At 36.2% G+C, this 17006-nt stretch overlaps 1 protein-coding gene across 1 annotated transcript in view; it reads right to left on the reverse strand.

Annotated features, from left to right (window-relative positions):
- The window catches only part of LOC106156515 (nesprin-1-like), a 119740-nt gene that overhangs the window by 3305 nt on the left and 99429 nt on the right, over positions 1–17006 (reverse strand). The window contains exons 114-141 of the mRNA XM_087005459.1: positions 16745–16849; positions 15894–16040; positions 15490–15660; positions 14725–15182; positions 14309–14468; positions 13874–14056; positions 13105–13581; positions 12582–12914; positions 12134–12267; positions 11624–11816; positions 10725–11357; positions 10121–10447; positions 9188–9823; positions 8754–8920; positions 8342–8504; positions 7905–8092; positions 7480–7630; positions 6976–7296; positions 6405–6605; positions 5782–5856; positions 4955–5120; positions 4478–4677; positions 4106–4220; positions 3525–3730; positions 2949–3278; positions 2495–2707; positions 1968–2090; positions 1320–1381 (exon numbers count right to left, since the gene is read on the reverse strand). Coding sequence (XP_086861585.1) covers positions 1320–1381; positions 1968–2090; positions 2495–2707; positions 2949–3278; positions 3525–3730; positions 4106–4220; positions 4478–4677; positions 4955–5120; positions 5782–5856; positions 6405–6605; positions 6976–7296; positions 7480–7630; positions 7905–8092; positions 8342–8504; positions 8754–8920; positions 9188–9823; positions 10121–10447; positions 10725–11357; positions 11624–11816; positions 12134–12267; positions 12582–12914; positions 13105–13581; positions 13874–14056; positions 14309–14468; positions 14725–15182; positions 15490–15660; positions 15894–16040; positions 16745–16849 — 6638 coding nt within the window. The remainder of the gene's footprint in view (positions 1–1319; positions 1382–1967; positions 2091–2494; positions 2708–2948; positions 3279–3524; positions 3731–4105; positions 4221–4477; positions 4678–4954; positions 5121–5781; positions 5857–6404; positions 6606–6975; positions 7297–7479; positions 7631–7904; positions 8093–8341; positions 8505–8753; positions 8921–9187; positions 9824–10120; positions 10448–10724; positions 11358–11623; positions 11817–12133; positions 12268–12581; positions 12915–13104; positions 13582–13873; positions 14057–14308; positions 14469–14724; positions 15183–15489; positions 15661–15893; positions 16041–16744; positions 16850–17006) is intronic.

The raw sequence follows: 17006 nt of genomic DNA on the forward strand, positions 1-17006 counted from the left end.
AGTGGTTATTTATACAAGGTTTGTTCAAGTAAAACAATTCAACATATAAGTTATTAGCGATGTCTATCTACATGCACGTAGACCTACTGGCAAATGAAGTGGAATACAACATTAGTATATTAATGACACACCACACCTCGATTGCATTAAATGTTAAAAATGCATCACAATAAAGCTTTCTCTTCTGACATGTCTATTTTTACTATGGCTGATATTTGGGAAGAATAATAGCCGTTTTGACTCATAGCTTACTCTATAAAACCTTCAACACTCTGATAATATCATAGGATCATTTAAAAACTTCTAATAAAGACAGATCAAGTCTAGCTTCCTAAGTAATAGTTAACTATTTGGCAGAAAACAATGCATTTCGTCGAGCTTCAATTTAAGTTAAGATGGATGTTTATAATGACAATTATATATCTCTTTTCATTATAAAATTTCTCAGTCCTTAAGCCAAATGAAAATACAGCTCAAAGAAAGAGCCTTTAATTCGATATTGAAAAAGAAAACATCCCTCAAAGAGCATACTGAAAGAATTATAACACAATCAGACTATTTGGATAGATGAATTGGAAGCCTCCATGCAAGAATTGTCTAAACTACAGATGAACTAATACATATATACCTGGGTCTACAAAGAGCACCTATTAACTTGGTTAATAATATGTAAGAAATACCATTTTTTTTTTCAGATTTATCATTCGATAATATGACCATGCAAAAAAAAAAAAATTTTTTTTTTACAAAAAAAAAATAATTTTTTTTTGTAAAAAAAAAGTAATGTTCCTTAAAATGCAAGCAATGTGTTATATTGCTAAGTAATACTGATGCAGGTCAATCAACAAAAATTAAACACCGACCACAATTAGTCTGCAGTTGCAGAAAAGCTTCATGCTTAAACCACATCCATTTTGGCATTAAAAAAAGTAAATGTGGACACACCTATGTACATGCTTTAGATATATTTTTTCCTTGCCCAGTGTATTATCCCAACCCGTGAAATACTAGTACATAGACAAAACAGTTCACATGATTTGTCTCTCAGTAAAACTGAAACCTTTAGGTAAAAAAGGATCAGAAAGGAAACTATTGTAGAAGTAGAAGTGGTAAAAGGAGTTTGTTCATCCACTGCTTTTTAATACATGTATGAAACCCTTACACTAAAGCACTATATGGATAGAAAATGTCATGAAATATGAGAGGATTCATTCCTGACACCGAAAAATTAATGTCTGGTTTCAGTTTTAGGATACAGAGACATGCATAAATACAGAGTGCACTGTTGCCATGCAATGGAATTAAGAAGCAACTATTACGTTTCAGCTTCTGCACGAGCCTCTGCATGTTCCTTCACTATCTCTGTTCGTATGGCCAAGAGCTGGGGAAAAAGAAAAAAATAATAATGTACATCAGTTTCAAAGGAATACTCCTCACAACCTTGACTTTCCAGACCTACTAGTAGCTGAAAACTGAATTTGCATTGTCTCACAAGCAACTGACTATGTATACTTTCACAGCATGACATAAAAAGGGTAATTTTTTTCTTTTTTTAATAATATTGAATTCCTTATTCAGGCGTACAGATGTATTAGACAAGAATGTACAATGTAAGTTTTTCTTCCATAATTGTACTTCTAAAGTTCCAATTGGAAAGCTGTATTGTAAGCACAAAGATTTTAAGCTTTATCTCCGTGAAGAGCAAAATAAAGAAAGCCAAACAAGTTCAAGCCAATCTCACAGATTTGTTGAAGAAGATAAAATTAAGTGAAAAACTGAAACAGTGATGCCGAAAACACATGGTGACCACTACAGAGCAATAATTGACACAAATGTTGTTTTTAGAAATCAAATAACAAACATGACCACAATATATATATACTCTACAAATACACAAAAACTTCATATTTTAGTTTCATTCTACAATTGGGAAACCCTTTTTCCTACTTCCATTTCCAAAAACTTACCTGTCTTGAGAAACCGGTGGGTGTCAGTGGAGAATTTGATGACCTTGACCTATATCTGGGTGTGCTAGTACGATACTGCCCTCTGTTGGCACTATCTGACAGGTCAAGACTAAAGGACAGTGGCTAGAGAAGGAGAATAAATGATATATCTAAATTGAAATATGAATTCAACATCTCAATAGGTTTCAAGAAACTGCAACCGTTGCATTTAATGAGACAATTCCTTGTCAAATTACCCCTTAAGACATATAGTTCACTGCTCTTTATTTTCTTTTAAGGTCCAAATCACACAAATATTATCTCAGAAACCATGGAGTAACTGATGAAGCCTATATGTAAAATGTACAATAAGGCAGCTTTGAGATAATAAATATCTATAGGTATTTTGATTTGGAATAGCTAACTGATAGATTTTATAGGCAAATTAAAAAGATTAAATAGAAATTTATATATATAATATATAATATAATATAATATAAATGATGTCTCACCATCATCACCAGAGAAGCAGACCCATATATACTTACAGATTCTCGCTGAGCAATTCCCAATGCCACCTCCAGTTTACTGATATACAGCATGCATTGGCGAGACAAGGTCCTGAGTCTGGTGTCAATGATGATCATCTTCTCCCTCACGTGTTTGGCTTCACTGGAGTCTGTGCTGGACAGTAACTGGTCAGTGGATTCCTTCAGGGAGGTTACCCTTGGCTGTGACCTCTCAAGGTCAGTCTGAACTTCCTGCAAGTTAAAAATGTGAAGAAATCTGTAAGAGCAAATGCTTACAGATTCAGATAAAAATCTCATATTGCATAATTAAGAATGTCTTTAAATATACAAATATGAGTAATAAGCAAATTATACCAATTTATTTATTAGATGCATGAACTAGCTACTAAATACTGAACATGCACAGACTTTTATTTAATTTTCCAAAAAGAAAAAAAATTATGGAAACTATAACACTGTCAAGATACTGTACCTTGAATTTGTTGTATTTCAACCTCAGAGTATCTTTGTCATCGTGGATATTCACTGGCTCACACACTTTGATCTTGGCCTCTATGCTCTCCAGCCACAGCAACAAGTCCTTGATTGTCTGATGGAAATCGTGGCACTGCATCAGCGCCATCTGGAGCTTTTTCTGCCACAGCGAGGTCTTGGAAGTGACATTTTCCCATCTCTGGTTCATGATCAGTAAATGTTCCTTCAAATTTCTACTCTCCTTGTTGTCCTGCCCTAAGAACTGTTGACTCAGTAAGTTGATGGAGAGAACAATGGCCTTGCGACTGTCTAACTGAAGGAGAAACTCCTGGAACAGAGCATATAAGACACTTTTGTATAAGACTTCTCTTTAAACATTTTATCACCACCTGACAGATGAAAAACCATATTAAACCCTCCAAAAATTTTTCCACCATAACCATAAATGAATATTTTATTCATCACAAAGCTTACCACCAAAACTGGAAATCATCATTTCACAATGTAACTTCCATCACTTTTCTATCTGGATCAAGATTTTATTAAGAGACAAAAGTCACAGAGAAACCCTCACCCTGTGCCTCCTGATCACCACCTCCAGCTGCTTGATATCACTAGGCACGATGACCTGTGTCCGTTGAATAGCCTCGGCTTCATCCAGCCACAAGATCACATTTCTGATGTCTGTTTTGAACTGCTGCCATTGCTGTCTGCTCTTTTTCAGCCTCCCGTCTTTGGCCTGGGCCTGGGCTTGTAACAGTTCCCATCGCTGAACAACACCTGGGATAATAATAATAATAAAAATAATAATAATAATAATAATAAAATTAACTTTATTTAAAGAGGATAAAACACATTTTAAAAAAATCTATCTTCCAGATGGATAAGGAACTCAGGGGCCAGATATCCAGTGCTTATGTGTGATCTTATTTGCAGTACATATCATTTCACAAATACTCCCATAACAGTTGAACTAACCACAACTTATGAACCTATGTAAGAGTACCCATATGGCAATCTATCTCCAATCTTTTTATATTCAATGTAAAGCAATTGTGTAAAATGCAAGTTGAAATTTGAAAATAATTTGGATGTTATATAAATAAGTTAGAAAATTTCACAAAATATTGTCATAACAACAATAAAATTTACTACCTTGAGCCTGAACTTGTACAGAAGTGGCAGCAGACAATCCAGTGTCTTGCTTGAAGCTGTCACACATACTTCTGATTAGTTCTAAATTACTTCTAGATCCATACAAATATTGGGCCTGAAGTAGAAAACAAGTATTCACACAATAATCAGAATTTAATTACTAAACATATAAATTGTTCTTTTTTTTATATACATACTCAGATATATTGTATGTTGTATTACCCTGTGAGTGGAGTAAATTTGTTTGTGCCAATATTATGCTAAATAAATAAATAAATAAATAAATAAATAAATAAATAAATAAATGTGTCTCTAGCTGTCAAGTATATACAGTAATCAGCCAGGAAATCACAACACAACCCCATAGCTTACATATCCTGTGGCTCCAGATTCCTCCAGTTCTGGCCCAGTGGGGGTCTTGCACCTCAGGGCTTGCTCTGTGTCTATCAGCTGAGCCACAGTGTGGTCTATCAGCTGCTCTAGCTCAGTCAAATAAGCCTCCGCATAGCCCAACTTGCCCTTCTTGGCAGCTATCTGCTTCTGAATTGATTGCCACTTCAGTTCTCTCTCTTCTGAAATTGAAAGGTGGAAAATGAAGTTATAGAACAGTGGCCTGCACAAATATTTTCTGATACTATACACTGAATACTATGCAACTTGTGCTGCAGATGACAAGATCCTATCTAACTGTGCAATTCAATTGCTTGCAAAAGTTTATTTTTTAAAATATTTTACCCCCCCCCCTCTCTCTCTTTTTCTCTCTAACATGATAATTAAAATCTACTATAATAATCCTTATTCTTAAAGAGTCTAAGCAGAACTACTAAGTAAATAGTAATGGAGATGTACCATCCAGAGGAGTGGGACTTTCTGGGGGGCTGTCATCCAGCATCTTTTCAACATCATACATGTCCCAGTCTAGCGAGGCCTCGCTACCAGGAGTACCAATACGCAGCCTGGAGGAACTGTCATGGCGGATGTCTTGGTCTTTGAAATGGACATGGCTGTCTCCAAGCTAGAAAAACCACAGGACAACGTGAAAACGTGAAGGTAATATTAATTCCTTAAATATGGCCTGCCAAATACAAAATCCTTTCTTTTGTGAATTTTCATGACTGTTCTGTCACAAAGGCAATCCTTTCTTTTACAATTTGTTAACCTGTTTTTCACATTAAATTTTATCTTATCTCAATTTCCACAACTAAAAGCCTGATTTTAATCTCATTTTTATGGAATTCAAATTTGTATGTCTAAGTTGCAATGCTACTTCTCCACAAAAACTACAAGCTCCTATTATGTAAACTATGACCGATTCATTATAAAAAATCTAAGTCAACAAAAGGCAAAAAAATCTGATGTGGCATGCTGAAAACTAAGAACAATCAAAGGTGCAACAAATGAAACTTAAAAAGTGCTTAAAAATATACAACTATACACATGCACTAAACACTGTCACATGTACATGCAGAAAAAATAATTGGTAAAAAAAATCAATCTATAAATATTTATGAAAATTTTAAAACAAATATAAAAATACTTTTTCTACATCTTTGAAAAAAATCATAAGGAAGAAAAAAATGAAAATGGGTACAAAGCAGCCAGTAAGAATAACTTAGTACAACTGCAGTCTCTCAGTCAGATGAAGGGTTAAGCTAAATGAAAGCACCACGTCTTACCAAAGCCCCGACTTCTGCATCATGATCATAATCATGCTCTTGTCTTACACTACGCTGGGCCCATAACCCTGAGATCTAGGGGGTTAATATGGAAGGAGGAGATACATATATACATATAACATAAAATAAACTGAACAAAAAAAGTGCACAGATTATATGAAATGTGAATGAGGAAAATTAAAAGATGTATTAAGGAAGGAAAAACTGAATCCCAAATTGGAAATAATAAGTCTGTCTCAGTGGAAACCACTACTATTTTGGACCACCCATCACCCATTTTTTAATTTTAAAAAAGAATAGGTAAGAGTTGACATATTCAATGAATACTTTTTCTTGTTGCAAGATACAACAGTTACAAAGCATAAGTTACAGATACTTAAAAGATTAAGCAAGTTATTAACAAAAACAATTTCACAGAAATACATCAACAGCCATGCTGAACAGAAATTCAAGCTAGTTGTCATTCAGAGTAAAAATGCCGAAATGGCACATACAGTGAGCTTGATACGTGTGAATCTTAAAATAATTAAAATAAAATATAGGTGAGGAATTTTCTGCACAGATGTAGCATAAAACTGATATAAAGTGTGTTCAATAATGCAGATAAGCCAGCATCAACTTACATTCCCAGTTGATATTTTCTCCAGTTTCTCCTGGTATCTTTTCACTCTGAGCAGAACTTCCTTGCTGTACTGAGAAAACTCTTTCAGTTCTTTTTCTATCCTCACTGTGTCGGAGGGTTCACATTTCTGGAGCAGATATGCTGCGGCTTTGTCCACATACTGGAGTTTGCTGGATCTTGTCTTGATCTGCTCCTGGAATTCCTGTAGAACAAGAGATAATGCTTTACACTACTTTATAATATATCTGAGAAACATCCATGCACCCTAGGGTTAATGAAGCACTGGAGACAAAAGAGGCCTGTTGATTAAGTGAGGTACATTTTTCAGTTGTCAGAGACTTCTCAAGCTCGGGGTGCATCAGTAAAATTTAAACATGAAACCAGTGCTTGCAACCACACACAAACTGTATGATGGAATTGTTTGGAGACTTCTTAAACAGCGGGCATCAATATTGTCAAATCATCAATATTCTAAAAATAAATAAATAAATAAATAAATAAATAAATAAATAAATAAACATAAAATAGTAATAAACTTAAATTAAGGAAATATCCAACATCCCAAAACTCACCAGCATACGATGTAACTTGGTGTCTATGTCCATTTCTGAGAAGTGCTCCATATTGGTGATCTGCATGTCCAGGTCGGTCAGCCACACCAGCAAGGCCTCTCTAGTTGTTTTGAAGTCCTCATGGACATTCAGTAAATGCTTCAGTCTGCGTATGATGCCAGAGAGACGTTTGGACAGTTTGTCCCATGCATTGTTGGCATCGGTAACCTGCCCCTTCAACATGCTGCTGACATCAGTGCGACTCTCTCGAGCCAAGCGACGATATTGCTTGTTGATAAGTTCCAGTTCTGCTAGATTTTCGTGGAGAGATCTCTGCAATGTCTGTAACAAAACAAATTCAAATTGTCTCCTTGATGTTTGCTTAAATTTCAGCTATAAATACATCAATGAACATTTTTTTCAAATACTACCCAGTACATGTACATAATCTTCAGGTGCATAAATAGAATTTGTTAATATCTTGATAATGGGAATTTCTTGGAATCAACCCTTTATCAATCTTACCTCAAACTTCCTGAGTTCTTCCTTGGCTTCAGCAAATGTTACAGAAGCTGATCTTGGCTTTGTGGTGGCTTTCTCCATGTCTTTCATCCAATCCACAAAACGATGGTAATCCTCACTGAACTTCTGCCACAGCCGCCATGTTTCTTCAATTCTGAATTAGCAATGTATATTCTATGTTATCAATTTGGGCAATACATGTTCATCTAGGTAGGAAATAACTTGAAAAGATATATATGCATTAGGGGCTAAATTAAAACTTGAAGTTGAAGGTGCATTAAAATATTACAAAAGTAATGTTAGATATTTTGTAAATACTGACTTACTAAAGACAGCTGGATAGTACTCTAAATCCCCATACTTAAAATAAATGTGCAACTTTTCACTCTCTCACAAAAAAATCAAAAGAACAAAGAAATAGTTTTTACCTCATTCTCCTTTCTGTTGAAAGTGCTCTGATGTTCTTCCATCGTCTGTCCAGGCTTGTCTTGGCATGTTGTAATGCAGAGACCTCTACATCAGTGGGACAGGCGTCTGTATCATGAAGTAACACTTGGCACAAGTTGAGTACAGAGGCCACACCTGCACTGTGTCGCTCTATGTCCTGTTGGTGTTCCTGTGTGTAATAAAATACAGAAGTCAATCATCCATTAAACAATAGAAAATAAACAAAAATGGAAACAAATTTTTGGAAGAACCAATAATTCTTTTTCTTTCATGAGTTAGATTTAACATTGTTACAATTACCTATAAAGATTAATACTTATTTTCTTTATAAAAATAACATTTGATGTAATATCAATTTCAATCCAAGCATTTAATATCACACATCAGAGGAAGGTGCGAGTAAATTAATTGGTGTTACCTGTTGTTGCTGTAATCTCCTGTGTATCTCGGTGAGATCAGCCTGTTGGTACGAGACTGGGCTGCTCAGAGCATGTTCTATGTATGCCAGCCAACGTCGCAAGCTGGCCATACTCTTCTCTAACTCTTGGACTGCTGTTAAGGTCTCTTGGAGTTTCTTCAATCTGAAGACACAGGTAGAATGTAATTACCATCTTTGATGTCAATATTACTTATTATGAAATTGGTTGGTCATGTTTTAGAATTTCTACAGAATTTTTTCCGGTTCTTCATCCTAAACAGCCCACAAGAATCAATACATGGCTTTCAAATGATGAGTACACAATAAAAAGGTAAGAGCTGTACTGATTGCTGTCACCAATCTAATCCAATGGTGACAATGTGTTTTTTTTATACAGGTAAGAACTGTTTACCTGGCTGTCACCAATTCTTGTAACCTCTGCCACCTGTCTCTCAGCTTGCTGATCTTGTACTCAATGTCGTTGGCTCTGACTTCACTGCTGGATTTGATCAAACGGTGGCCATGTGCAAACAGATCATCACGGTTAACCTGCATGTTTGTGATCTCTTCTTTATAGTCCTAGAAGAAAAAAATAATAATAATAAGCATTGAGCAACTAGGTCTTTAGACCTCTAGTACCATTACAATGTCTGGTGTAATCATGAAATTATCTTACTTTTTACATAATGAAACAACAAAAATGCTTTATCAGGCATAAAGAAATTAAAATTATACTAAATAACAACATTTCAAGTTACCAAATTATGACCTTAAGAGATTAAGGAAATTTCAAATGGTACAGTACATAAATGTAAAATCATCTTTAAAATCTATAAGTGTTCCTACCTTTTGCAATTTCTCCAGTATGTCTTCAATATGGAACTCTTGGTTGGAAGACACCTTGGCCTCCATATAGGAAAGCCAGTCCAACATCTCTCTGTATTTATCATTGAACAGTGTCCACTCATTGAGACGATCTTCAATACAATTTCTCCGAAGTACAATCTGGTTAGCTATTTCATCCCACTGTTTGGTAAGTAGGACAATTCTCTGGCGCAGAATTGTCAGATCATCTGGTGACACCACTAGCGCCAGCTGGTGTTCTTTTTCCAGGAGAATTTTCCTCTTGTCTGCCGCATTGGCGAAGGCCGTTTCGAACTCCACACACTGCTGCAACTGCCGCTGGAGATCATCATAATTCTGCGCCAGCCCTACATTCAAGGCTTTTCTCATTTCCTTCAGCCATGCAAGGATGTCTTCAATGCCTTCCTCACAACCTTGCCACTGCTTCAGTATACCCTCTAGGTGTTCTCTCCTGCCGTCCAGCTTGCCTATGATCTGGAACCAGTGCTGCTGGATGTCCGTCAAATGTGACCGTATGGTGGACTCAGTGGTCTTATCAGAGATACTGACCAGCAGACACCCAGCCTCGTGCACACGCTGGTACATCGATTCATGCATGGCAAGGTCCTTTTGAGTGGCCTGAAAATAGATTATAATGGGCATTTAAAAGGCTTTATTTGATATGTCTCCATACTTTCAAAACCAGAGTAAAAGGACGTGTGTTGGTTCTATCTATGATTATCATACGTTTCTGGAAATGGCAATATTTATTTAGTTATTCTAAGATAATAATAATACATAAAATTTAACTTTTCACTTTCTACACTAAAATTAAAGCTATAACCAAGTTAATAACAGACTACACAGATGAAATTCCTACAGAATAATCATATAATGTTCAAGTCGTCTTTTGCCTCATATTTCATTATCACTTACTCTCAAATGTTCAATCAAAGCCTTGATTTTCTGCAGTGTAGCTGTACTAAATTCAAATATATTCAAGTTCTCATCCATTTCATCAAGCCAATTAGACAGCTTCTCTCTAAGAGTCTTGTACATTTGCCAATGGGAAATGTTGTGGTCAATAATAGCCTTCCTCTGATTGGTTCTCCTGACAACACTCTGCCATTGCTGATCCAACATGGAGAGCTTCCTCTGGAATTCCTGGCGTTCATCTGAATCGCTGTCTCTCATCATCTGGTGGCCATCGCTGATGATGGACTGCAGGATTTGTTGCCTAGAGTAGATTTCTGACTGGAACAGCTGGAGGGATAATAGGAATTTATTTGTAATTTACATTTCTCATTTTTATAAAAATAGTTAAGTTAATTGAGAAAAAATTGGTTTAAATGCATTATCAATTTTGATGCAGAATTATCTCCAACAAAAAGAACATAAATCAAGTATACTTACTTTTCTTGTAAAAAAAGTAGAACTAGTATAATACTCAACTTGAAGTAATCAGAAAAAATTGGTTCATCAACAGAACTACATGTATGTACAAGATAACTTTGCTATAAGAAAGGCACTGAATATATACCTCATATATTTTCTGCTGCTCCAAAAGTCCTTCATAATTTCCAGCAATATCCACTGCCAAGTTCTGCTCTGCTTGAGCCAAGAAAGTCATCCATGCATCGCACTTCTGCTGGAAGTCGTGGTGGAGTAACATGTGACCCTGCATGGTGCGATATCTCTCAGACGTCTCTGCAAACATCTTATACCATTTCTGATTGGTCTGTTTCAATTTCTCCGAATTCTTCTTGCTCAGGGGCAGGCGGTAGCCCATGTTGTTTAGATTGTCTAGCTTGGATTGGTAGTTGTTAAACTGTACATTCAAAGCCTTCAGCTCCTCTAGCCTATCTTTCAAGGTGTCTTCATCGGCAGACTTGTTGGGGTCTTCCTCCTCTAAGACTCTTTCGGCATCGGTGAAGAACTCCTGAATCACTTCAATCAGGTCATCAAATCTCCTTTGCTGTGACAGGTCATTCTGCAGGTTATGGGTGTGTTTCAGGAGAGCTTGTCTCATTGTGGACACTCTTTGGCTGAGGGCAGTCTCGCGAGATGTGATGCCTATGATGGTGGTGTTGTCCATGTTTTTGGTCAACTGGTCACTTGCTTTGTTGAGGGTCAACAAAGATGTTTGGAAATTGTCCAGTTCTTGCTTCAATTCCTATACAATTTAAACATTTGCTTGTTAATTATTGTGAAATATGTTACTATATATACATAAAAAGAAGGGTTGAAACTTTTCATGACAAATTTCAAAGTAACCAGAAAACATGTACTTAACAATATACTAGTAGTACATATCATTAGTTTGATAAAAATGAAAACTTATATTTTTACCTTCTACATTCAACAGTCATCCTAATCCCATAACTAAACAGTACTTTCATCTCATAACTATCCCCTCCATGACTTAAAGATACCACTGACCTTGCTCTTGTTAAGATGGCCATCCTTGTCCTCCGCCTCCTCTCTCAGCAGCAGAAGTTCATTACACTGGATTTCCTTCTTCTCCACCCAGTCCTTGGCCTTGGTGTAGTCTGCCTCGTATTTCTGCCATTTTTCTAGGATGCCCTCATACTTGGACACTCTTGTGCGCAGCTGAGACACTAAACTGTCCCATCTGTGAAGATAAAGAAGTTCAGGTTATTAAAACCTACAATACCTTGTTTGCTTCCCAATCAAGTGCAGAAATGATATAGCATTTTGCAGTGTAATTCTTGAAATTGGCTACCATTCAGAAATTGAGCTGATGTCCATTGCACTGTTTGCATGTATCAAAAGATGTAGAGGATTGAGGAAAGCACTTATTAAATAACTGTTCAAAAATGCCCTTCACTGAAAAGCCCAGATGCGTAAAATGTTAGAAGATAAAGTTGGCTTTTTGCCTCAGGTGAAAAGATTCAACCAGATAAATGACACTTATGCGATCAATCTTACCTGCTCTTGACATCTGTGACAGCTCTCTGCAGTCCTTGGGTAACAAATGGCTCACATACTTTTATAAGCTGGTCCCCATCATCCAGGAACTGCTTCAGTTTGCTTCCTTGTTGATCAAACTCTTTCTGCATTCCCTGTAAAAGAAAATTATTGAGTTCAACAAGCATATGTTGATAACCATGCCCAATTTAAGTTCTAAACTAAACAAAATGTGATAAGACACCATTTATATATAACTTTACCATTATCTTTTCAAAAGAAATTTTTCTATATAAATGAGTTTTTTCTTTCCTTGAACATTTATGCATAATTATTATGTTTATCTTTATCAGGAAACAAACAAGCAAACAAACAAGCAAACAAACAAACAAACGATTCAAACTATAGAAGTTACTTTTACAAAAGGCTCCAACAAATGCAACACTTTAAACTTGGTTCTTATCCCCACCTTAAGTCTTAACAGCTGACTCTTGAATGTGGTTGCATCGCCACTGACCACATTGTATCGGCTGAGCAGGTACTCTGTCTCGGTCAGCAGCTGGCTGACCACTTGAAGGGAGGCCTGGTAAGTCTCCCACTGTCTCAAGGTGTCCTCCAGGACATTCTGGACCTGGCACACCTGGTGGTCAAGGCAAGCCCAGTGCTGGTTCAGCTTGTCCACTGTGGTCTTCACGTCGTGGATGCTGTCTGAGGAGCCCTTGCTGGACTCCATGAGACTCAAGCCCAACTTCTTGACTGATTCTATCTCGTCTTCTTTTACTTTGAGCTGTTCTTCAAGTGACTAAAATGAAAAAGTAGGATTGTATGAAACAAAGCATGTATTAAATATAGACTAAATGTATGGACCATTTTTTTACCTGCTTTGAATAAAATTTGCTGGTTGGTTAAAATGCAAATGTGACATGTCTTATACCTATATATGATGCTTCTCCATCATTTCAGAAACCATTCTATAATAATTGTCTGATTACCTTGCAATCTTTGAGAGTCTGACGTATGCTGATCTCGTGACCAATCCGGTGATACTTCTTGATCTTATTCTCCTGATCATCGAACCATTCCATTAATCCTTTGACACATTTCTCATACTCCTCCCATCTGACTTGTAGCATTTCTAGCGTCTTCAGTCTCTCCGCCACATCACTGGCTGCAGCCTGCCAGCGCCGGTTCATCTGACCCAATTTTTCCGCAAAATCCGTCTTCTCTGCTTGGTGACCGTGAGGGACGCGTATGCTCATCTCCAGAGCAGACTGATTGACAAAGTCCACTGTGAGTTGCTTGTTAGAGATGTCCACCTTGAAGCCGCGGTATTTGGTCAACATGATCTTGGTGTCCAGAGCACTGTCCAGTGGGATGTTCTTGTCATCTTTGAGGACTTTTTCCAGTCCGCTGATCCAGATGAGGAGCTCGGACAGAGCTTGACGGGATGGCATTAACTCCATCTGAGCCTAGGATGGAGAAATAGAAATAGGAAATAATCAAATTCTATGCTTATGAATGTTTAATCAATAAAACACTTGAAATTAACTCTGCAAATACTGAAAGCTTATTAAATTAAGACACAATAACAACTTATAACCATAAACGGTTGCCAAAGTTGGAAATGAAAAAGAACATCATTTAATGAGGATTAACAGCAGATCCCTAAATCTTGTCAACTCCAAACGTGTGCAAGTTACACACTTTTACAGAAAATTTGACTGGCAAAAAAGATGAAAAATAACAGCAGACAGCAGCTACCTGGTGAAGCCTATCTTCACAACTGGTCAACTGAGTGGTCAGCTGGAGCCAGGATTCTTCAATACTGTTTAATCTCTGCGGAAGACCACTGGAATCCGTCTTTCTTGACCTTAAGATCTGGTTACCAGTTAGCATCACCTTATTTTTCAATGGACTCTGATGTTCAACCTCTTTTCTAAATTCCTGTAAACAAAAGTTTAAACTTTATTACAATCTCAGAATTGATTATCAATTATAATTCAATCAAATATATCAGCTTGAATATCTATCTATAAGACTGATAAATTATATACTTGATTCTTCAATGTCAGTAATGGGAGTAAGAGTACTAGAAATGCCTACAAAACAATTAAAAATTTTATTCTAACAGTGAAGAGAATTCACACCTACTGTTACACTAAAAGTAATCTCAGTGGAACAAAATTCCAATCTTACCAGGAACCTATCAATATAGCCACGTATTGCTCCAATATCCTTGACATCTTCATCCTTCAAGACAAACTCTCCTGCCTTTTCCTTGGCTGTGGCCAGCCATTCTTCCAGCATGCCTGCATCATGGTCAAATGTTGTCTGTTGGTCAAGAAGTACCTCAAGCCTGTGAAAATAATAAAAATAATAATAATAATACCCAATAATAATACCCTCTATTAAGCTATGGATATTATACATTCTTTGAAATACTGGTAGCTTATCAAATTAAGACAGAATCACAAATTATCACCATAAACATAAAATTATATTATATTATATTATATTATATTATATTATATTATATTATATTATATTATAATATAATACATCTAATGATGGACACATTGGGAAAGGGGAATTACAACTTTATCTTTACTAACCGTTTCAGTTCTTGATTGGTTGCATTGTTAATTGCAACCCATCTTTCAGCAAATGTAGCCACATTGGTCTCCAGAGCAGGACACTTCACCCTCTGTGCCAGCTGCTTGCCCTTCTCAACAACTTGGTACATTGCCGCCTTTTCATCGTTCAGTCTCTTCTGCACAAACTGGTGCTGTCTAATGGCTGCCGTCTCATCGCCAGTGGTACGAACTGGAGACTGTTTTTCCAAAGATAACAGCCACTCGTTTGTCTGATTGAACTGGTCCTCAAATTGGGCCCATTCTTCCACAATGCGCTCGATACGCTGTCCTCGCAGGCTGGCCTTATCTTGGACAATGTGGGTCAAGTTGATGAGACGCGTGTGCATGCTGAAGTAGCGCTGGCGTGTTGCCTTGTCAGTTTTCTGTGCTAATGCGTCCAGCATAGACCTGTGCCCTTCTAAGTCGCTGAAGAATTCCTGTCAATGACAAAAAATTGACATGAGCTATTATCCCAATTCAAATTTACTCTCTATGATTTTTATCAATAGATAATCTAATAATGTATATCATTATTATTATACATATCAAGCACATGTAGAGAACCTACAAATGTGCAGATAGTTCAAATTTGTGCTCAAAATCATTTTTACTAAAAATTTACTAAAAATAACAGGAGTATTTACAGTGACCACTGCTTGATTTTTTGTATTCAAATAAGATATTGATAACAATTCATAACTCTTTTAACCTAAAAATTATTTCCTATACATCTCTTTCACTTACTTTGTGTGCCTTCAGTTGTTGAGCCAGGTGCTGCAGATCTGATGCTGCAAGGGTGTCTGCACGTAGTTTGTCTTGAGCAGTGTCTAAAAACTCTGCATATTCCTGAATCATCTTCTCATACTGACTCTGCACTGTCATGGCGCGCTGGAGCTGAGCCTTCCTCTCAGTTGCCTGGTGATGGAAGCAAGAGTTTAAGCTAAAGTTGTCTGTACAAAACATATTTAGGTAAAGGAGATGTAGTCCCTTGGTTGTGTCAAGCAATCATGCCCACAGAATTATTTTTCATCTTATTTATTATGATTTAAAATGTCTCGATAAAAATTTATAATAAAAGATTCTTCAAACTACAAATAAGACTCAGGAGTTTTTGGTTGCAACATTTACATAAGGAGGGTTTTAAATACCTGTTGCTGTAACTGCTGCCAGGATGTGTGAAGTGTATTCATTTCTACTGGCAGAATGGCTCTGGGATCTCCCTCACTCAGCTCCTCTCCCTCCTGACTTAGTTTGTGGAGTTTCTGTTCGTACTGCTTGATACTGTCTTCAAGTTTCTGAAGTTCACAATTACACAAAATAGAATCTAACAGGTGTCGCTTATTAAAATTTTAGCAATTTTTTAGTTTCATCTCTTTGCTGCACTGAATTTTCTCACTTAACTTAAGCAGTCTTAGAATTAATATTTATACGTAAGTAGCACCATGCTGTGCACTGATTTCATATGTATAAATTATATATTGTAAACATCAATTTCTCCACAAAAAGATTCACCTAACACAGATAAAAATTTAAAGTAGACTGAAGGAACTTTGAAAATGTAAAAAAAAAAAAAAAAAAAAAAAAATTATAAAATCTGAAATTACTGATTAAAGAAAATGGGCACAGTATAATTCAAAAGAAAAAATGTTCACAAATTCAAAGCACGTAAAATGTCTGACACTAAATATAAAACACAGCACAAAAACTATTCAAATCAAAAATTGTTTCCTTACTGGCTCTTCCTTCTACGGAAATCATGCAAATGGACAAACAATATTTGATACATGCAATTACAAAAGTTTTAAATGATTTCTTAAAGTACAAATTAGCTATACACATCTATCATAATAGCTGCAATATATATGCTTTACTAAGTTAGAGTAATATGTATATGACACCTGACATAAAGAGGAGCAGGCAAATTAAGGATTTCCCCTGAAAATTCCATTTCCATCTGAAATACATGACATAATGATAAGAGTATATAAAGCTAGCTTACCTTGATCTCAGCCAGCTGTTGTTCAAGAGGAGCCACACTTTGAGCAGAAGTAATAAAATGCCGCCTGGTTTCTGTAAGCTTGCTCTGCAGACTTTTCACTTCAGTCTGAAATAGAACATTAACACCTTAGTACACAATTCTCATAAATAAAATAAAATTATCTTTCTGATACAACAATATGCAACTCTTTACTTGGTCTTCTTACATCAAGCCTTATAAATTATTAGCAAATAAATCATAAATTCATGAATCATGTACTTAG

This window comes from Lingula anatina, chromosome 2 (genome assembly GCF_051362555.1).
Source record: "Lingula anatina isolate TDL-2025a chromosome 2, LinAna3.0, whole genome shotgun sequence".
Classification (NCBI taxonomy): domain Eukaryota; kingdom Metazoa; phylum Brachiopoda; class Lingulata; order Lingulida; family Lingulidae; genus Lingula; species Lingula anatina.